Raw genomic sequence first — 22,873 nt, 5'->3', positions numbered from 1 at the left:
GCGCTCCCGGTGGGGTGGTTTTGCTCATGTGTGTGGGTTAGCAGCCTTGGGGTGCGCTGAGTAACCGCGTTTCGGTAGGCTGGGTAGGCACAGGGCAGTAAACGGCACGACAGTGTTCATGCCCTTCTTACCGTAGCGGCTTTATCAGGTGTTTCGATTTGCATGCGGCTTCGTATAGGAACAAGGTTCACGTGATGCTTGTGCACCTGCATCAGTTAATCCTCTCTCTCCGAGCTCGGCCTGTTGACAGGTTGCTGAAGAATCAGACGCAAGCGTTTCATTAGGTTTCCAACAGCTTTTCTGGGAAGTGGTAACTGCATAGAGACGACTATTAATGTTCTTGCTAAAGGTTGTAATGTTGTACTTGTCCGGCTTGCAGACATGTGGTTAATAGAAGGCCAGCCCGATATTTGACTTGAGATCTAGACAGACTATGTAAGTGGCGAAAAACAAGAAAGAATTTGAAAATCAGCAGGTGATGTTTAATCCTTACAAATAATAAGGGGCCTTGGGAGAAGTAATAGATACGGTATGTCAAGCTATCAAGCTAAGAAGTAACAAGATAAGCTCAGGAGTTAATGAGGCTAAGTAAACAGAAAATTACTTGAGCTATGTGTGAACTGTCCTAATTGTCATATTGTAAGATTCACCCTCAAACAAAGGAAGCCCCCTCCCCCACAGAACATGTGCTGTGAAAAAAAAGAATGTTTTACTCTTAAATGAAGACAAGACTTGTAAGAACCACTGAGAATTGTGTGGCTAAATGTAATTGTAAACAATTGTTCGAAGTGTATGAAGTATTTTAATATGTCTTAAGAGGGAGCTAGTTTTTGTGGATTACTACCTAGCTCCCTACTTTGCCCAAACTAGAAGAGAAACTTGGAAATACCTCGACTCTATGTGTGATTTGGCACTGTGCACTGGATCACGGACAACAATGTGATAGTATTTGTTCATTATCACAAAATCAGGTTTGGAGCTATATTTAAAGATAAATTCAATAAAGCCAACCTCAGTTCAGTCACTCAACTCCATCAGCAGGAAAGATTTGTGGTGGTGATTACAGCGTTTGGGGCTGTATCATTGTAAAATTAGTCTGTTTTAAAATTTTGAATTTAAAAAAATGTATTTTAAAGATGCAGGGTGGGCAATAAGCAGGAAAAATTGGAGATCTGTGTGCAGTCACAAAGCCATGTTCTTGTTTTAATTACAGAGACATGGTGGGATAGCATGCATGACTGGACTGCTGCCATGTATGGCTACATACTTTTTAGGAAAGACAAGCCAGCAAGGAGAAATGGTGGAATTGCCATTTATGAAGGGATAAGTGTCATATATTGAACTGCTCTCCCTAGGGGTGCATGAAGAACGAGTTGAGAGTTTGAGTAAGGCTTAAGGGGCAGATTAACATGGGGGACAACACCATCATGGGTGTTTGCTACAGGCCACCTGATGAGGAAGTCAATGAGGACTTCTGTAGACAGCTGGAAATGGCCTCATGATCACAGGCCCTGGTTCTCAAGGGGGATTTCAACTTCCCTGATATCTGCTGGAAAGGCAACACAGCTAAGCTCATACAGTCCAGGAGGTTCCTCTAGAACACTGATGATAACTTTTTGACTCAGGTGGTGGAGCAGCCAACACAGCAAGGTGTGCTGTGGGACCTTGTACTCACAAAGAAAGACTGGTAGGGGATGTGAGAGTTGGGGGCAGCCATGACATGGTGGAGTGGAAGATCCTGCATGGAGGAAGCAGGGCAGTAAGTAGGATTGCAACCCTGGACTTCAGGAGAGCTAACTTTAGCCTCTTCAAGGACCTGCTTGGAGGAATCCCGTGGGTTAGGGCTGTAGAAGGTGTGGGGATCCAATAGAGCTGGCTAAAATTCAAGCATCGCTTCCTCCAAGCTCAAGGTTGGGGCATCCCTGTGAGCAAGAAATCAAGCAGAGGGGGCAGGAGGCCGGAGGCCTCCATGGATAAGCCAGGAGCTTCTGGCAAACCTCAAAACAGAAGGGAGTTTGTGGGATATGGCAAAAGGGATGGCACTTGGGAGGAATATAGAAATGTTGTCAGAACATGTAGAAGGCTAAGGTCTGTTCGGATTAAATCTGGTGAGAGAGGTGAAGGACAACAAGAAGGGCTTCTTCCAAGTGTCTCAGCAGGAAAAGGATGACTGGGGAAAATGTGTGCCTGCTGCCGAATGAGGTGGGAGCCCTTGTGATGAAGGACACAGAAGGTGGAGTGATTGAATGCTGCCTTTGCTCCAGTTTTTACTGCCAAGGGTGGCTCTTGGGTATCCCAGGCCTTGTAGGCAAGAGAGAAAGTCTGGAGAAAGGAAGACTTTCCCTTGGAAGCTTGACACCAACACCCATGGGCTGTGATGGGACCCACCTCTCAGTGCTGAGGGAGCTGGCAGATGTTGCTGCTAAGCCACTCTCCATCATCTTTGAAGGTCATGGAGGACAGGAGAGGTGCTGGAGGACTGGTGGAAAGCCAGTGTCACTCCAGTCTTCCAGAAGGGCAGGATGGGAGACCCAGGAAGCTACAGGCCAGTCAGTCTCATCTCTGTCACTAGAAAGCAAAGGTGATGGAGCATCTCATCCTGGAGGTCATCTTGAAGCGTGTGGAGGAAAAAAAGGCTGTCAGGGGTAGTCAACATGAGGAAATCGTGCCTGACCAATCTCATAGCCTTCCGTGACTGGCTGGGTGGATGAGAGGAGAGCAGTGGATGTTGTCTGCTTTGACCTCAGTAAGGCTTTTGGCACTGTCTCCCATAACATCCTCACAGGTAAGCACAGGCAGTGTGTGGGTAGGATGGGTGGACAGTGATGTGGATGGAGAACTGGCCGAACGGCAGAGCTCAGAGGGTTGTGACCAGTGGTGCAGAGTCTGGCTGGAGGCCTGTAGCTCACGGTGTTCCCCAGGGGTCAGTACTGGGTCCAGTCCTGGTTAGCTTACTCATCAGTGACCTGGGTGAAGGGACTGAGTGTCCCCTCTAGCAGGTTTGCTGATGATACCGAGATGGGTATCTGCACCTAACAGCCTGAGCTTCTCATGTGAATTTTTTTGCCATTCAAGCTGAAGCTGAGTAGAGGCAAGCTGTCTTACAGCTTTTCAATTGTCTACTTCGTTGCATTTTTGTTGATGGTGGTTTTTACAAAATATGCTGTAGGAAGTTCTGATATCTTGTAAGACTAATTTTATATTGGGTAGTATGGTTTCAGGAAGCAAAATCTGTCTCCTTTTTGACTATGTATTATTAGCATATTTAAAGGTACCAGTTTTAGTTCAGAAAAGTTTGTCTTGGAAGACATCATGTGGATAGCATAGTTTTAATTTAACGTTTTTATTTAATGTTACAGAAAACATAACACACAAACATTGTTTCCTTAAAGGAAATACTGTAATTATTCAGCTAAATGAATATGTCCACTAGGTGTCCGTATTTCCAAGTAGAATAAAGCTCAGAAGGAAGGTGCATGATGAAGCTTCAAAGTAACTAATACTTGTTGAGACTACTACAACTGCTTCTTCATGTTTCTTTTGCTCTGTTTAAATTACATTCTGGTTTTTGTTTCGTATGTTGACCCCGGATGCTGTTTTACTATTTCTTTGAGCCTATTTTATGTATTTATTTCTCTATTAACTTCCAAACAACGTAAATAATAAAATATTTTTTCTGTGAACTAAATAGGACTTATTTCCAGCCCTGTATCTTGTCTGCAAGTCTAGTTTTGGAAAAAATAGAATGGTTTACGTGCATTGAGGAAGTGCAGAACTATGGTCTGAACTGTTCAGAGCTACATAGTAACATTCTACAATTCTGTTGTTCTTGTTCATGTCGCTGTTTTTCTTTTTTGTTTTAAGGGTTCTAAGTTTGGAATTAAATAAAGATAGAGATGTGGAAAGAATACATGGTACTGGTATCAACACCCTTGATATTGAGCCTGTTGAGGGAAGATAGTAAGTATATACTTTAGTTACTAAAAATGTGTATGAGTACTTTAGTGTACTGTGTTTTGGTACTATGGATTTGTTTTCTTGCTGAAAGCTCACTTACATTGAGCCTCCTGAGGTCATGAGTGTTGTAACTTGTGTGCTTTATTAACACTTTCAGTATGTTATCTGGTGGATCAGATGGTGTCATTGTACTTCATGACCTTGAAAACTTCAGCGGAAAACCAACTTACACTTGTAAAGCACTTGGTTATGTGGGAAGGTAGGTACTCAAAAATTCTGTTAAAAGTTTGTAGTGATATCTCTTGTGTGACTAGCATTAAACTCACCAATCAATGAGAGTTTATTTTTTTCTCCAATTCTTATTTCTAGGATAAAAAGGCTGTAGAAAATAGTGCCAGAAATCTTTGAAGGCTAGCATGATGTCTTATGGGGTTTGGCATGCAAAAAAAAGCAAGAAGCTTTGAGAGGATTTCTGTGACTTACTAAGGAGCAGAAACTAATTGTTTTTTCTTGATTTGTCTACCCCAACAGTTACAATATATGTACAGTGACTCTGGTATTGTTTGAGCAGATCTTCGGCAGTTCAAAAATTAAATTGGAGGCTATTAATTGTACTTATATGGAAATCACAGTAGAGAGGCTTGTGTTGCTACAGACCCCACAAAAAGTCAGAGTTAGTACTCTAATCTCATGTTGTTAACAGTAGAAAAAAGACAAAGACGCCTCCAGCCCTCTTCCAGGGCACAGTTCCTTGCTTGTGAGTTTCCTTGCTGTTTCCTGTTGAAATTTGCTGACTCTATGCCAGTAATTATGAGAAAGTAATTTTGGGACTATTGTAGAAATACTCCTTGTATCCCCCAAATATATATTAATATCTTTGAATAAATATGTGTTTAAGCAAAAGAAAAATTCTTTGCATAACACTGTTCATCTGATTGGAAAAACATCTAATACATACCTGCAGTTGTTGGGTTTTCTTTTCCCTTGCCTGGCTCTCAGCTTTGCTAATAGCTATTTTAAGTTCACCAGGTGTTCCTCAGGTACAGAAGTAATTAATACAGAATTTCTTAAGAACACGTCTGAATGAGGACAGATGTGTTACTGAAAAATGGGACGTATTTTTCTGAAGAGCAGAAATACCGTACTAGTCATAATCTATATAAAGACTCCAGGCCTTTATTGATTTGTCAGGCTTTCTCTGCAGGCAGTATAATTTTGTCCATTATAGGCATTAAGTCTTCTAGCAAAAGCTGGTTTTCCCTTGTATTTAGGTAGTAAGGTTGTCTAGTAGGTTAGGACTTTATCTCAGATTTAAAGTAAGATGTATCCTACTGTGTAAAATATTAGTAGCTACATTTCCCCCTCATTTTTTCCTGGTCTTCAAATTATTTGAGGTCTAAGGTTCATGAGTAAGATTGACAAGAACAGATCGGATCTGTAACAGTAAAAGGCCTAAACACACTATCTTGGTACATAAAGAGGAAAAAGGGTAATAGAATGTGCATTGAAAAAGCTGGGTAGGAACAGAATCTACTGCAAGTAAGCTGTGTTTAGATAAGTGTTGATAGCTGGAACTTCTTAAACAAAATTAATTAAAATTGTAATTAAGAGCTAGTAATGAGTATACATCACCAAATCTCAAAACCAGAATGAGTTCAGAAATAGATACAGCAAACTGAAGAAATACATGCTGAGAAGACACAGCAAAAAAGCTTGCAATTCCGTGCTATAATCATGCGACCATTAACTTTCCATACTAGAAAATTCTGTTTATGAGCATAGTTAGATGGTAGTATGTTTCTTGAGTAGGTGTTTCTTTGTGTAGATGCATTGTTTTTCTTATCAGTTGAGGCATAAATCATACTAGTAGAATCTGATTTGTTACGACACCATGTTCTAAATGATAGGCTTACTATTATTATTTAAGTAACCACCGTAGTTTTTCTGCCTCGGTTACTTACTCCCAGTATTCATGTAGCTTCTTGTATGGTTTAAATACATATTGTAACTAATTAGCCACAGATACAGCTTCAGATATTGAAATACTATTAATGTGGAGTTCTGAACATCATAAATCAGTTTGTAATTACCAGTAAGAAACACTTCCCATCTGACTCTATGCTTCAAAGACAGGAGCCATATGATAATGTTGTATTGCAAGTTTGCCTGTGCTCAGAGTTTGCACAGCACAGTGCAACTCTGGTCTCAAAGTTACTGAAAGAATAAGCTCTTTGTAGAGGCCCTTTGAAGCTGTTTCTGAATGGACTCTGAAATGGGCCTGCTGTGAGTCCAGTAGTTTAGACATCAGAGGAGATATCACAGCCTACCATCAGGAGTTTTACCCAATGTTTCTCATCTAGAACATAGAGCCAGTATTGCAAAAACCAAGAACTTTCCTTGTTCCGCTGACAGTCAGCACACAGAGCTTTACATGGTTTCATATGCTGTGCTATGGTAAGCACTGGCATTTGAGAGTAACCAGACAGTGCTAGCTTCTAGATACTCTAATAACTGTTGCTTGTGTGTAAGGTCATCTCCTCTATTTGAAACCTATCTGGGGAGAATGAATGGCAGTGACCTTATTATCCATAGAATTTATTTTTCCTTGGTAGAAAAGGCTGGGATGGTTTGGGTAGTGAGGGAAATTACTGTATATAGAATGAACTGGGAATAAGACACAGCCCTGAGACATGAATATATTTAGTGTACCAGCATAATTAGTTCCATGAGTTTAGATATTTCTGCACAAGACAAATGCCTCTAAAGGCCTAAGTTCTCTGAGTCAGTCTTGATTTCCTGGCTCAACAGGTACTGAAGGTTTTTAGCTTGACCCCCCCTGCAGGATAAGCACACAAATTTTTAGCACCATGGCAAAGTACAGGCTGTTCTAGGGTATGCTTTAGACATAAGCAATGCAGGAGTTATTAAACTAAGCTCAGCAGTTGCCCAGTAGCTCTTGCTTAGTATCACCAGTGCTGGCTTCATGCTAACTACATATAAAGATGTCTTCTGTGCTTTCTAGCAACCCAAGCAAGCAGGAAGGTTTATTACATTAGGTGTAGTGTCATATCTATACAGAAGATCTGTGTCTGCATTTACACAATGATAACCCTGCAATAGTTATCACTTTGAAAGCCAGGACAGTTGAGAGAACAATGCAAAGATAAGAGCTGAAGTGAAGAAGTTTTTTGAGCCCTTCACTAGCTGTAGATGGAGCCAGTTGGACTGTTCTCACATGTGTACTATGTCTGGCTGGGATGGAGTTAGTTTTCTTCACAGTAGCTTGTATGGTGCTATGTTTTGGATTTGTAATGAGTCTTGATAGCACACTGATGTTTTAACTAATGCTGAAGAGTGCTGGCATAGTGTCAAGGCATTGTCCGCTCATCACACTGCTCCTTCAGCAAGTGGGCTGGGGGTAGACAAGATCCTCTAAGGGAGCACAGCTAGGACACATGACCTGAATTGACCAAAGGGATATTGATATTCCATACCATGCAAGGTCATGTGCAGCGATAAAACTGGATAAAGCTGGGGAGGAGTTTTCCAGTTTTTTTTTTTCCAGGGGTTTTGAGCCACTGCTCAGGGTCTGGATGTGTCTGTGATGAGGGATTGCTTTTGCATCACTGGGGTTTTTTTGTTTCCCTGCATGAGTTGTTTTGATTAGTTTGATTTATTAAAATGTTTTTATCTCAACCAACAAGTTTTGTCACCTTTGCCATTTGGATTCTCTCCCTTATCCCACTGAAGAGGGGAGTGACCCAAGTGGATGTGGTTGCGCTTAGCTGCCTGCGGTTAACCTACAACAGCATGGTACCTTTGAGTCTGGGAGCATGGTTTTGAGCCCTGAAGCTGCATCCGTGTGGATCCAGCTCAGATATGAGTGGCCTAGCAGATACATGAAATGACCTATATTGTTCAGAGCTTGGTTGGTTGAGTTACATCCTGGAGCTGTCAAGATTGGCTCTGGTGTGTCTTCTTCCTACCACAGTTAATGTATTGCTAATTATATTACAGTCCATTACTATGCGTAGTTGAGTTGAAAGTTTCAGATTGTTCTTTCATTTCTGCATGCAAAAATAATTAACTCTCAATAACTAAGGCCACTGCTATCTGTTAACTTCAGTATACATTAATTTCTAGTAACAGTGTAGCTGTAATTAATAGCTAATAATAATGCAAATTTTAACTGTATGTGATTGTATTTTTCAGTGGATCCATTTCTAAGACAGTAGAATTCCACAAGCTTAATTTTTTGTAGTGTTAGGCCCTCCTTTAAACATTAGATCTATAAACATTAGAATTTAAAAATTTCAAAATACATTAGTGCCTTTTATGCCTTAAATTGTGTGTCTTAACTTGAGGTGTGCTACAAATACCATATTTTGAAAAAACAAATGATCTGTAGTTTCTTGAAATGAGGGCTCTTCAAAGCATTAACATCAGTGGATTGAAAATTGAGACATCAAATAACTAGTTCTTGAAAACTTCAGTACAAATTTTAAAAGAATGTTTAAACTGTTTTCAACTTGTCATTGAATATCAAGACTCTAACCAACTGGGATATTTTCCTTGATTTTAGGAGCCATCCTGATGTACATAAATTCAGTGTGGAGACAGTCCAGTGGTATCCTCATGACACTGGCATGTTTACATCCAGCTCATTTGATAAAACCTTGAAAATATGGGATACAAATGTTTTACAAGTAAGAAAGAATTTGTACAGTTTGCAGGCATCTTTGTTACATGTTATTCATTCCGCATCTACAGTTCTCCCACAGCTAAACAGGACCAAGCATCCAGAACAGTGAAAACCAGCTTATTGTTAGAACTGTGGGTGCAGGAGCAGGGTGGCATGCTTCTGGCATTCACGCATACCTTGCTGCATACCTGTCTGTTTCTGAAGACCTGATGTCCAAACTGTACAAGAGCTTGGAACCCTTGGGACAATTCCTTTCTGCTTTTGCTGTGAACAGGAATACAGATAGTTGAATTTATGCTATGTAAACTTGTCTACCAAGGACTGGTCTGAAGTTCATTCTTGGGGATTGTTGAATGCATTGGTAGTGTACAGCAGGGCTAATTATTTTTCGTACCCAAGGCTTCAATACTGCTTTTGAAGCACTGGTGAATCTTGGCATTCAGGGTCATTAAGTCCAAAATTCTGCTGTTGTAAGCACTATAGACACTATTTTTGAAAATTGATGGAAAATGAGAGAAACCATTAAGAAAATGCTAAACAATGTAACTGGAGTTATTAAAACAAACAGACTCTGCAGGACTTTAGACTGCTTTGACTCACTAATCCTCACATCTAATTGTTGAATTATGAATTAATGGCTGAAGTTTATCTTGTTTCCAGTATGAATGTATTAATGGATTTACACTGATGCTATTTGAATGCTATTTCATGTGTAGTGAAAAAATCAGAAAAAAAAAAAGAGGTCCTAGGGACACAATAAAGAATAAATTTTGACCTCTCTTTTTGTGAGAAGTGGAGCTGTGATTGCAGTTACTAAGTCTTGTAAATGCAAAGTTCAGTTCACTGTCCAGGTAGTTCTGTGAGCATCAGTTAAAAGACAAAGTGTGCCTGTGAAGATTGACTGACCTGTGGTGCCACCAAACAGTGTATTTGAAAACACACATAGCTTAGTTTTAAGGGATTTTTTGTCCATATACAATATTTCAGAATGAGACAATAAAAGCAGTTGTACTGGGAAGTAATTGTGCTGATTATTAAATCCAGTATTATTTTTCATTAATTTTGAACACTCACAAGGGAGCTAATAATTTTGTATGGTCTTTTGGGTTTGAGGTTTTTTTTGAGGAATTGAAGATAGTATGTGATGTTTGTGAACGACAGGCTTCTAAATTTAGTCTGAGTGCTGCTTTCCTGTTGGTATCTATCTCCATGTTGTAACCTTCTTGTTTGGTGTGTTTTCTTGTTAGCTTATCCAATTTTTTGACAATTTTTTAATTTCTGTTTGCACTTCTGATTAACTAATTTTCTTGGTCTTTCTTTTGGGTTATCTCTGAGCTATGGCATAGTTGTTCTAGTGTTGGAAAGGGAATTATTTACTATGTTTGTCTTCTGGTTTCTAACCAGGAGAGTTACTGATAGTATGTAAATAGTAGTATTTTTATTATTCTCATTTGTAACCGTTAATTGAAAAATAGTTAATAATGAGGATTTACATTCTGCTAACATACATGCACTGTGATTAATTTAATCTGTTTATTATCAGCCTGCAGATGTATTTCACTTTGAGGGAACAGTCTATAGCCATCACATGTCTCCAGTCGCTACAAATCATTGTTTAATAGCAGGTATGTATATGGTTTTAAGAAAAGCCCAATGTATTTGAGGGTTATAGTAAGTAATATTCAGTAGGGCTTTTTTCCCTCCCCTGTCTTATTTTTACATAATTTGAATCTTCCTAAGATGTAAGATCATTGGTAACATAAAGTATTACTGGTTAGTCAGATGATGTTGATGAGAATATCACGTTTATTCCTCTGAAATAACGCATCAATCGATTCTCCTTCTAGATAAAAATTCCTATGTGTAATTAGATTACCTATAATTATATGTTAACATTTGAAGATTATTATCTCCAAACAGTAAATTGTGTATGTAGTGCTTACATGTACACAAATTAAATATGTTTAGGAAAAAAAATTAGAGGAGATATTTCTAATTTTTCAGTTTCATAAGTACTGTCCTGTGTATCTCCAGTTTCTAAATTTTGTTTGCTATATGGTAAATTTACTTGGACTAAAAATGTAAATCTATTAATAGAATGCTTTGCTCTGACTAAATAAACAGTTACTGAGCTAGCACTTTTTTCTATTTCTTTGTCTTGCTAAGATTTTTTGTTGTTCTCTCAAATGCTGGGTATTTTTTTAGCTGTCTTTGTTTCTCTTGTTACAGTTGGTACCAAAAGACCCCAAGTACAGCTTTGTGACTTGAAGTCTGGATCCTGTTCTCACACTCTACAGGGTACTTTTTAGTCTGAAACATAAACATTAAACAATAACTACTCTGAGTAAAACAAGTCCTGTAAAGAAATACTGTATACAATGTATTCTTTATCAGTAACATGACTAATCTATGTATTGCCAGTTGGGAAGGTTACATAGTGGCAAAAGGTTCTTCTGGGTGTTAGTCTAGTGCTAATGAATTGGGGAAAACAAATACTAATTAATGAACAGTTACTACAGACGTTTGGGCATTCTTATGATCAAATCATTAGTAATTATTTTATACATGGTTGGACACTTTCATGATCTAATCAATAGTGATTACTATTTATTACATGGTTAAGTGTAGGCATTGGGTTTGTGTTACAGAAATTCACTATGTGGTTCTGTTTTTTGTAAAAAACCAAACAACAACCACCCACCCCAAAACAAGAAAACTTCACTGTTTTGAAAACAATACCCTGTGGAAATTCTTGCATGGATTTGTTTAGAAGTTGCTGTATAGCAGGCAAAATACTACTTGCTACAGAGAGGTAGTATCTAGTCCTTTGCATTTACCTGATTCAGTAAATACAGAGGTTTATTGTTCCCTAATCCAATTCCTTGTTACACTTAATAAGAATTTGGCCTTAATGTCTTTTTTCTAATGTTTACTTTTTGGAGTATGAGTATATATATACACATGCTCAAGTGAAGACCATTACAGGATAAATCTTCATACTTTAAACCAGCGAAGCAAGAGCTAGATCTGGTCTCGAAACTGTAGAGAAGCCTTAGCTCAGACACAGCAATAAGCAAATGCTCTTTCTTCAGTGGCCACCTTAAGTCTTAAAGCAGCCTAGGTGCTTTGGTGTGATGCAGAGCTGAACTGAATCAGCCACAAAGGGTGTCTCAATGTTCTGTATCTAGAACTGAGAGCACCAGGGAGTGCAGACACAAAAATAGTTCTCTAATCTATCAGTTTAGTTTCAGCCAGGCTTCTTAATTTTGCCACAAGAGTTAGTGCTTTCCAGGCACAAGCTGGTTGTGTCTTTGTATGCAGGCTGGTAACAATTAGCTCAAGTGCACTATCAGAGGAACAAGCGGAAGGAGATTGTCCTCCACTACATGTAATTTAATCATTCTTTACAGAACCTGAAGGACTCAATAGTGTCTTGAAAATAGGTGTGAATATTTTTTACATAGGCTAACTCTAGCAGCTGAAATGGAGCTAAATGCTTGGCTGTTTACTTAATGGATCCAAATAAATGTGGCTGCCCTGAGTCTTCCTAGTGTATCCTGTAATAACTGTATTATGGAGATTTTTTCATTATCCTGGGCATTGCAGCCCTTTGATTACTTCAGGTAATGGAAGGGGAACTACTGGAAGGTGTACCAGAAATAAGGTCTCATAGCTCTAAACTGCATTAGCAAAAATATATTTGTATAAATTAGTTTATTTTTCAATGTATTTCTATTATTAGAAATACTTCTTACTAGAAATACAGTGTCCTTTCCATTTAGGACACTTTGCACTTCTTATTGTCTGTATTTGTTTAACACTTTTAAAGCTATCCAAGTTAAAGCGTGTGTATATATATATCTGTATTACTTGCCACTAAGCTGCACTGGGCATGACATTGCTAAGAAGACATTTATCTTAATCTTTTTATATTTCAGACCTAATTAGGGGAAAAATATCTCAAATTCAGAAAAAGAATATTTGAGGCTAAACTGAATGTAGTTTTAATCTTAAGTACATAAGGTAAATACACTTTTTATTAAACATTTTGAAAGAATTTAAAAAAAAAACAAATGGAAGGTTCTTTCTGTGGGTGAGATTGCCAGTGCTAACACAAAAGTTAATAACAGTACTTAAAGTAAACTCAGTAGCTGTGACTGTGCTGTTATGTGTTTTGCATAGGCAAAACTGTCTTTGTTATCAAAGGTTATACACATGTAACACTGTGTATCACTTCCAGCTCACTGCAATCCCACTCAGGCAAGAGGAAGAGGAGTAATAACCTCTAGTCCAAAATAATATTTTCATAACATTCACATTATAATTTAGATTATTATTCTGGACTGGTGGATCTAGTAGGTTTTGCTTTTACTTTGTTATTTATGTAAAATGGGATATATAACCTTTTTTCATATAATTTTTAGGTCACAGGCAAGAAGTACTGGCAGTATCTTGGTCCACACGTCACGAATATGTTTTGGCAACAGCAAGGTAGAGTGTTGCTGGACTGCTACATGCACTAAAAATGTCTGATGTTAAAATTTTCTGTATTCATTCTGTGTTTTACAATTCAAATGCACTTTTAATCTCATTTACTTTGACCTATTCAGTTTTGTAGATCTTACCTGGAAAAACTAAGCCTGAAGAGCTATCCAAGGGGTGCTTTATTTTTAGGAAGATTGTACAGAAATTCAAAATGGTAATTGCACTTAAAGGTATAGGAGAATGATATTTGTAGAGATTTGTAGAGAGCACTGTAGAGATACTTACATCTTACTGTTTTAGTGCATGCATTGCTAATTCTTTTTATAACAAAGTAAAACACATTTAGCTCAAAGTACCATCCTCATTATTCATGGAATCATAGAATCATTTAGGTAGGAAAGACCTTTGAGAACATAAAGTCCAACCATTAACCCAGGACTGCCAACTCCATCACTAAACCATATTGTTAAGCACCACAAATACACATATTTTTTTATACATCTCCAGAGGTGATGATTCTGCCACCTCCCTGGGCAGCCTGTTCCAATGCTTCAGTACCCTTTCAGTGAAAAAGTTTTTCCTAATATCCAGTCTAAACCTCCCCTGGCATAACCTGAGGCCATTTCCGCTTGCTCTATCACTTTTTACTTGGGAGAAAAAAACTACCCCCACCTGCCTACAGCCTCCTTTCAGGTAGTTGTAGAAAGCAATAAAATCCCTCCCCAACCCTCCTTTTCTCCAAACTAAACAGTCCCAGTTCCCTCAGCTGCTTCTCATAAGATGTGCTCCAGATGCTTCACCAGGTTTGTTGCTCTTCTCTGGACATGCTCCAGCACCTCTATGTCCCTCTTGAAGTGAGGGACTCGAAACTGAACATGGTATTCAAGGTGTGGCCTCACCAGGCTGACTATAAGGGGACAATCACTTCCCTAGTCCTGCTGACCGCACTGTTTCAGATACAAGCCAGGGTGCTATTGGCTGCCTTGGCCACCTGGGCACACTGCGGGCTTATATTCAGCTAGCCATCACCCAACACCGAGGTCCTTTTATGCCAGGCAGCTTTCCAGCTGCTCTTCCCCAAGCCTGTAGCATTGTGTGGGGTAGTTGTGACCCAAGTACAGGACCCAGCACTTCTTGTTGAACCTCATACAACTGGCCTTGGTCCATCGGCCCAGCCTGTCCAGATGCCTCTGCAGAGCCTTCCTAAGGCTCTTGACATCCAAGAGCCATCCAAGCCATGAACAGACAGTTTCTCCAGTAGAATACTGTGGGAGATGGTGTCAGAGGCTTTTCTAAGGTCCAGGTAGACAAACACAGCCTTTCTCTCATCCAGATAGCAGGTCATCTTGTCATAGGAGACAGGGTTTGTCAAGCAGGACCTGCCTTTCACAAACCCATGCTGGCTGGGCCTGATCCCCTGGCTGTCCCATATGTGCCACGTGATGGCACTCAGGATGATCTGCTCCATGACTTTTCCAGCACCGAGGTCAGGCTGACAGGCCTGTAGTTCCCCAGATCCTCCTTCCTGCCCTTCTTGTAGGTGGGCTTCACATTGGCTAATCTCCAGTCCACTGGGACCTTTCCAATTAGCGGAACTGTTGATAAATGGTGGGGAGTGGCCTGGCAAGCTTCTCCACTAGCTCCCTCAGTACTCTCGGGTGGATTCATAATTATATCAAAGAGCATAACTTGGGTAGCATAGCAGATGGGTAATAACTTTCCATGCTACAGTAATTCAGTGAGTATGAGTTATATGTTGTTATTCCCAGGCCCTTTTGCTTTTCATTGCAGTAATTTTCAGTCTAAAAGGTCCTCTTGCATATATATATATAAATATAAATCTATCTATATATATAACACTTGCATGTATTAGCTTTTGGTTATAAGGTGACATTTTTCTCCTCAGGTTTATTGTTGGCATGTTTTTTCTTTTGAATTGCAGAGAGGCTGCTTTAGAAGTTGAGAGTGAAATTTGAATAAGTTGATACTGAATTGCATACCTTTGGCTTTTGATGCCAAGTTTCTGAAAGGCTTAACGTAGTAATGAATTTTCCTAAGTGTGATTTTTTGTTTTAGCAAACAAAAATTTTTTTCTTTGTTTTTCCATAACAGAAATAGTAGCAAATGTTGTTTATTAAATATTGACTTATCAATGTCTTCTGAAACATTTTGCTTCAAAGTCTTGTAACTATAAACTGCATCTACCAATGTCATCATGTTACTGTATCATAATTGCGTGTTAAACATGTTTCTTATGGGTCCATTACTTAACTCAGTACTGTAGTTGGACTACTAGTTCCTAACAACACAACTCCATTTTGCCATTTGCGGAGACAAATACAGGCAAGAACTGTCAACACTTGAGATAATAAAGAGGTAGTGAAGAGTAACTGACTGGTACTGCTAAAAAGAGAATCTAGACTAATCTTGCATGTCAGGAGATGTGACCATTTTCCAAGACACGTACATATTTGGTTGTGAACTCTTCAGGGGAGGGAAAATACATATTGGGATTTATGTGGCTTGCATGTGAAACATTATTTTGAATTTCTCTTTGTGATGCTTGGCTCTTCCATAGTTTTGGCAGGAGACTGGAACAGTCAGAGAAGAGACGTGTTTTCTGTGTGTGTTTCACAAACTTCAGTTTCAGGCAGGAACATTATAAGCTCATTCTTGCTCAGTAGGACTGGCTAGAAAAGATCAGCTAATGGAAAACTGCATCATCAAAAATGAACAGCTGTAGGCTTTTATAATAATGAAGCTCTCTATGCCTTTGTAAGAAATTTCAATGAGCTACTTGTGGTTGTTTGCTCACTTTACAGTCAGTTCAAACCTCAGCAATATCTGTATTCATGGTCTTAGAAATTTTGTTTGCAGGAAAGCAATATTTTGTCAGCATATTCAGTTGCAATACCCCTTGGAAGCTAACACAATCAATCTGCAGTGGAGAGGAGCACAAAAGAAAAAAATTGTCATTAGCTTTGTCAGATGCAGAAGAGGTAATAAGCAATAGTTGGTTTTGCCTTGGTCAGCTGGTGTATATATACTATATGTATTTCCAATACTAATACACTGATCTAACTTGAGAACACACAAAAGCATGTAGTACTTCAGTTGGAAGACTGCTTATCTAAGAAGCAGCATGTTTGGGTGTATTTTCTAGCTGTAGATCACAGAGATGCAGTTTTATTTCTTTCAGCTGGCGTGAAAAGTGATTTATGTTTTTGCAGGTTTTTTTCTCCAAAAGGACATTTAAGTTGCTGATAGCTGTCCGAATACTTTCAATAAGTACCTCTACACTGGTAATTTAGTATATGGGGAAACAGTCTTTTCCACTAATTTACCTCCTATATGTAGCTGGGAGTCTTGTGGTGCACACAAAAGTATATTACTGGAATGCCGGGAACCAGAATGAATTACAGCAGCGTGAACATTGGTCTTTCCCTCCTTGTGCCACCCTGGTAACATAGACAAAGCCAGTGAGTTCCTACAGAAGCAATTCTCAGTGTTCCTCTGCTATAGCGCTATGACAACAGCATATAGGCCTATCCAGCCTATGGGTATGTAGCCAACTTCTGTGCCAGTCATACTATACGTTTGTGATAGCAAGAGTCTGAGTTCCCAGACAGCCATGCTGCAGTCTCTAGGTACAATTCAGTCACAGAAGAATTAGCAAGTTCATTCCTTATCTATGTACGTATGCAAGGTTCACTCTGAACTTAAGTGCCTGTACTGTACCAGCTGTATTTATTAATACATATAAATGAATGTCTGATGTCTCTTAAAAATCTTTTCATTAATTTCTCTTGGCTTTGATGTGACTGCATGATGAGAAGCTCAGAATAGTCGCTGTACCAGGGTTACTGCCAGATGAGTTGGCTAAAGGCAGTTATTGAACCTGGGCGCATACAATTTTCCTGATGTGTGCAAATTTGTTTTTTAGTGCTGACAGTAAAGTAAACTTATGGGATGTGAGGAAAGCATCTGGATGTCTGAGTACACTGGATCAGCACAATGGAGAGAAGTCCAAAGCATCTTCTGAGGCAGGTAATACAGAATGTAACTGGTAATCCATATATAACTAGAAGCATTGTTATATTTCATAAATATGTTGAATACGAAGACCAGCAAGGACAGTAGCGATTACCCAGTTGTTACCTACTGTGTAACTGTTGTGGTTTAACCCCAGCCGGCAGCCAAGCCCCATGCAGCTGCTCACTCACTCCCCGCTCACCCAGAGGGATGAGGAGTGGGATCAGAAAGGAATGCAAAACTCGAGGGTTGAGATAAGAACAATTCAATAGGTAAAGCAAAAGCCGCCCATGCAAGCAAAGCAAGGAATTAATTCACCACTTCCCATGGGCAGGCAGGTGTTCGGCCATCCCCAGGGAAGCCGGGCTCCATCATGTGTAACTGGGAAGACAAACACCATAATGCCAGATGTCCCTTCTGTCCTTCTTTTCCCCCCAGTTTATATACTCAGCACAATGGCATATGGTATGAAATGTCCCTTTGGCTAGTTTGGGTCACCTGTCCTGGCTGTGTCCCCTCCCAGTGTCCTGTGCCCCTCCAGCCCTCTCACTGGCAGGGCCTGAGAAGCTGAAAAGTCCTTGACTCAGGATAAACATCACCCAGCAACACCTGATAACACACTGATGTTCTTAACATTGTTCCAACACTAAATCCAACACACAGCACTGCACCAGTTACTGAGAAGATTAACTCTATCCCAGCTGAAACCAGGACAGTAACAGAGGCTGTTCAGTTTTATTATGTTACTTCTGTTGTAGAGACTGCGTGTGGTTGAGGATCTTGTTTAGAGAGATCTCCTTGGCATCAGTATTGTATCTGTTCTAAATATTTTTCTCCTTAAAATGGGAAATTTGGCCATCCATTTTATGGGCAGAAGAATCCATTCCTGCTGTAGATCAGGTTTCATACAAACAGCAATCTCTTCATACTTCATCAGCTGTTCCAGCAGTTAATTACCATCTTTTGAAAACAAAGACAACACAGACAAAACCCACAAAAGCACATTCCTTTCCTGTTTAATTTAGTCTTGCTTCCAATGTAAGTCTCTAGAATATTTTTTTCATATGTGGTCCATAAAATCAATTATATTCCTTTTATACTGCATAAAGTATACAACAGATTATAAATTTGTCATTGCATTTAATGTAACAGGAAGCTAAATTACACTTCTTTCACTACAGTCAAATGCATTAATGGTGCCTTGTATCAGTTACTAGCTACGTTAATGTTATTTTATGTATCTTAAGGTCACGTTTTGATAATCAAAAAAAAACCCCACCAAAACAACAACAACAACAACAAAACTCAATTAAAGGAAAGCTTCTCAACTCTAGATTATAGTTCATGGTTTCTGATCAATTCTGGACAAAAGATTCTTAATTTTGGCAGGCCAAAGAAGTACTTGAAGAGTCACTATTCTGAGGTAGAAACACATAGTATTTGAAATTGAATCACAAAGCAGAAACTGAGTGTCATGGCTCTGAACAAAGGGATTTGCATAGCATAAATCATAGTTATTACAGCTACAAGTCAGTCTGTCTTGTTATGTTCAACTTAAATTGCATGTAGAAAAATACATGCAAGTCTTTGTATAATCAAACTAATCTTCCAAAATGTACAGTTAAAGAATATGAAGTAGCAGTAAGTATCTGTTCTAATAACTATGCTCACTACTATGTATATTATAGTGTGGTAATATAGATGTTTGGTTTTAACAATTTTAAATTTCATTTTAACTCAAGAAATTAGAGATTAAAATGCTCTAAAGAAATCTAAGACTTTTGAAAAAGGAAAAGTTTGGACAAACTCTTTTTTTAAGAAAACCAAAATTTTATGTAATTCCCAAGGTAATTGGTGCCATTTTATACATTCCTTTGAACGACATGTTGTCTTGTTCAAATATAACAACTTTCTTTTCAACTTAATTTCACAGACATGTTCAAGATTTTTTTGATAATCCAGTGGCAATCACATAGACTAGGATATTGAATATACTGAAATGTAGCTGAACCAAACCAAATGCAATTAACAATTATTTTTATAAAATCGTTGAAAAACAGATAACACATTTTACTTAAGAGGTATGTCTGAATTGTGTATATATGGTATAATACATAACTTGCCCATTTTTAGTGAGTTAATTTATGGGCACCATAATCACGTTTGCTGGGTAGTGCTAAGTTGGTTTTAAACTACTTTAACATACTTAAGAATGTGCAGTATTGCAGGGTGAACTCAGTGGAATTCCTTTATAGTATTTTGTAAATAATACAGAATAGAATAAGATATTCAGGTGGAAGGGACTACAATGGTTATGTAGTCCAGCTGCCTGACTGCTTCAGAGCTGACCAACAGCTAAAGCGTAGTACTAAGGGCATTGTCCAGGACGCGCCTTCCCGCCCCCCCAGCAGCCTTGCCGCCCGCCCCTGGACGCATTCAAAGACCTTCACGTGTTGCTTGAACCAGGGGGCCCAGAACTGCGCACGGTGCTCGAGGGGAGGCCACAGCAGCGCTGAATACAGCAGCACAGTCACCTCTCCTGACCGGCCGGTGACGCTGTGTTTGGTGCCCCCAGGATGGGGTTTGCCCCCCTGGCTGCCAGGGCCCCGTGCTGCCTCCCGCTGAGCTGCTGTCAGCCAGCACCCCAGGGCCCCCCCTGCGGGGCTGCTCTCCAGCCACTCGCCCCCGCTTGTAGCTCGTACTTGTGCCGGGCGTTCTTCCATCCTGGCTGCGGAGTCTGGCATCTGCTCTCGTTAAAAGCCATGCCACTGATGATTGCCCGGTGCTCCCCTCTGCCTGCATCCCTCTGCAAGAGGGGTCTTCTCCCGCGAGAGAGCCAGCAGCAGCTCCCAGCTTGGTGTCATCAGCAGACTTGCAATGGTGCGTTCAACCCCGGCGTCCAGGTCGCTGGTAAATACCTGGAACGGAGCTGGCCCTAGAGTTCAGCCCTGAGGAGCACCGCTGGCGACCAGTCACCAGCCAGCTGCTTTTATAAACCAGAAGTAGTAATTTACTGATATGTTACCATTTATGTACACAGAAGTAAAAACGTGTATACAAAATAATAATTCTACTGTAGAAATCTCAACCAGCTCTTTTTCCTGACAGCAAGCACTGCTCACAATGGGAGAGTTAATGGTTTATGCTATATGAATGATGGACTTCATCTGTTGACCATTGGCACAGATGATCGGATGCGACTCTGGAACAGCTTCACTGGAGAAAACACATTAGTAAGTTTTCAGGGGTCTTCAGTTATGCTTTCATTTACATTTGATTTTAGAAGATTTGTAATTTGTGCAATCATCATTACAACAACTTCATGTATTTATTAATATTCATAAATTATATAGCTGCTTAATCTCATAATTAGAAGACTTTGTGAGCATTTTTTTCCCAGAGTATGAAGAAGCCTGGTTCTACTTTAAAAATTGAATATAGTAACTTTAAGTTCATTAATTCCTGAGCATAGCTGAAAACACTCCGGACAGTAATGAAAACCTTAATATACAGTGACGGTCGAATTTTTTGTTTGTTTGTTTAAACTCTTAGTTGTCAGCATGTTATTTACAGGGCAGTCCATACCTGAGAGGTTCACTGACTTACTGACTGCCTTTTTTGCTACTTTCTTTGGTTTTTTGTGGAGCCTGTTTTGAGGAGTTGTATTTGCATGTTAAAAACCCCTATCCTTCTACATTTGCATTGCAACCAAATGATGGTGGGGGTGGGGCATCAAAATTAAATCTTTACTGCTGCTACAGTCCTTTCTATGGCTTGTTTTTTGCTGAAGGTCCCAGGTTTAATTTTCTGTTCAGTAAAGAATTTTTTCCCTATGTTTATTTTGAAAGAAGAGCATACTAGGTGAGTCAGTTTCCATGGAATTTTAGCCAATTGTAATTATAGCCTATCGTTGCTATCAGGAAAGGAAGAAATTTTCTGTGACGTAAAAATCTTTTACCTCTGCTGCAGAGTTTCAGAACACAGCAAAAAGAATTCCTTGTAGACATTTAAATGAAAGGATGCTTCTATCTCCATGCTACCAATATTTGCCAGCTTGTTCTCAGCACTTCATATACAGGCATCTCTCTGTCTTCAAATCACCATCACCAAAGTAGATAATACAGTTTGTTCACTCTCCTGTCACCAGCTGGATCACTGCATTTTGTTTTTCTGTGCCTGTTAGTTCATTGACCTTTTTCATAGGCTGTTGTGCAATTTTCTTATTTGGTGTGTAATAGCTTGATCCTGCCTTACTTTTTCAAGTCCAGAACTATGTTTTCCAGAGAACTGTATTTTCACACTGACCAGAGGTATTGTATAAAACAATTTTTAAGGCACTAGAAGACAAATAAATGCATGTCTAGATAAAGGTTCACACCATAGTCACTGTATTTTCCCTACTAGCCAGTCCTTTTGATCTCTGTAATTTTTTTCTGTATCTTTCAAAAGGTATAGAAATTAAGCCATGCATATGAATTTTTTTGAGCAATGAGCGGATTCAGGGCCTGGTGGATTGTTTCAGTTAGTAAGGGAAATGCATGCTGGAGTTGTGCGCATCTTGCATACGTCCTTTATTAAAAAAGGAATAGAAAGCCTTGGTTCACTGAGTATAGGGAAAATTAAACAAAAGGAAGCAGGTTTTCTGTCTGTGTGCTCAAGGGACAAAGTCAGTTTTTAAGATCTTTCTTCTCTTCTTGTTTTGGCAGCATGCTTTTCTTTCCATTGCTTCTCTGTCAAGCAGGAACACTTACACTGAGTATATCCGTATAATTTGCTTTTCCCAGCCTCCACTCCTCCCTTTCATTGTACACGCCTTTGTTATGAGCAGTATTGTGGCTTGGGAATTGTTGCTGTTACAGCTCATATGCTGTGTAAAGGAGTTTAATTGCTTTTTATCAGCAGAGTAATATGCCTCTTAAAATTACTAGCCTTAACAAGACTTAACACAGGCAATATTTATAAACACTGTCTTTAAAAAATGAGCAGTATTATCCACAAAGGACACGCATAAGCTCCGTATCTCGTGAAAATATCCCCTCAATATGAAAAAATATCAACCTGCTTGTATGGTAATCAAAACTCTCTTTGTATACATTTTTATGACAATTGAGAGAAATTTTTCTCAGGACTCCTTTTTTTATTATACTTTTCTTACACGAGTGCTCTTTGCTATCAAAGAACATTAAAAATAGAGCAACAAGTAGTCTTCTTCCTTGCTTGGCTCAAGATCACTGATACTTACATTTGCCTCAACTTTGGACTCAGGTAATTGATGTAGTATGGATCAAGAACCTAAAAAAGCAAGACATTTGTATTAGAATATTTACCTGATAAACTACAAATCTGTTAGCTTATAGTCAAGAGATTTCATACTTAGGATTTTTTTTCTTCTTTTTTTAACTCTAGGCCATGACGTTTAGGTAGGGAGCTTTAAAATCAACCCAGAGAGCTTTGCTAACATTATATGTGTAAGTGAATCTCTTGCTTTTCAGCAGAAATTAAGAGCATAAGTTGTAGGACAATATTATTAGAAAGCAAAATATTTCATATATAATACTATGTAGTATTAAAGAATTTAAATTTAAAATACTGTTAATAGAAAAAATACTACTTTTAAATCGTGAAATGTGTGAATTTCAAGTGTTTGTAGTGGACTTATTCATGGAAAAAAAATACATGTAAGTTTTTTATTTGTCC

General features: G+C 39.0%; 1 protein-coding gene across 3 annotated transcripts in view; it reads left to right on the top strand.

Moving 5' to 3' along the window:
- The window catches only part of ERCC8 (ERCC excision repair 8, CSA ubiquitin ligase complex subunit), a 40,367-nt gene that overhangs the window by 499 nt on the left and 16,995 nt on the right, over positions 1-22,873 (top strand). For all 3 annotated transcript variants that reach the window (XM_080370962.1, XM_080370964.1, XM_080370963.1), the window contains exons 2-9: positions 3,865-3,960; positions 4,115-4,216; positions 8,540-8,663; positions 10,203-10,284; positions 10,889-10,957; positions 13,084-13,150; positions 17,088-17,191; positions 20,285-20,409. In XM_080370962.1, the coding sequence (XP_080227088.1) occupies positions 3,865-3,960; positions 4,115-4,216; positions 8,540-8,663; positions 10,203-10,284; positions 10,889-10,957; positions 13,084-13,150; positions 17,088-17,191; positions 20,285-20,409 (769 nt within the window). The remainder of the gene's footprint in view (positions 1-3,864; positions 3,961-4,114; positions 4,217-8,539; positions 8,664-10,202; positions 10,285-10,888; positions 10,958-13,083; positions 13,151-17,087; positions 17,192-20,284; positions 20,410-22,873) is intronic.

Source organism: Falco punctatus (genome assembly GCF_963210335.1).
Source record: "Falco punctatus genome assembly, chromosome: Z".
Lineage (NCBI taxonomy): Eukaryota > Metazoa > Chordata > Aves > Falconiformes > Falconidae > Falco > Falco punctatus.
This window is presented reverse-complemented; position numbering and strand designations above follow the sequence as displayed.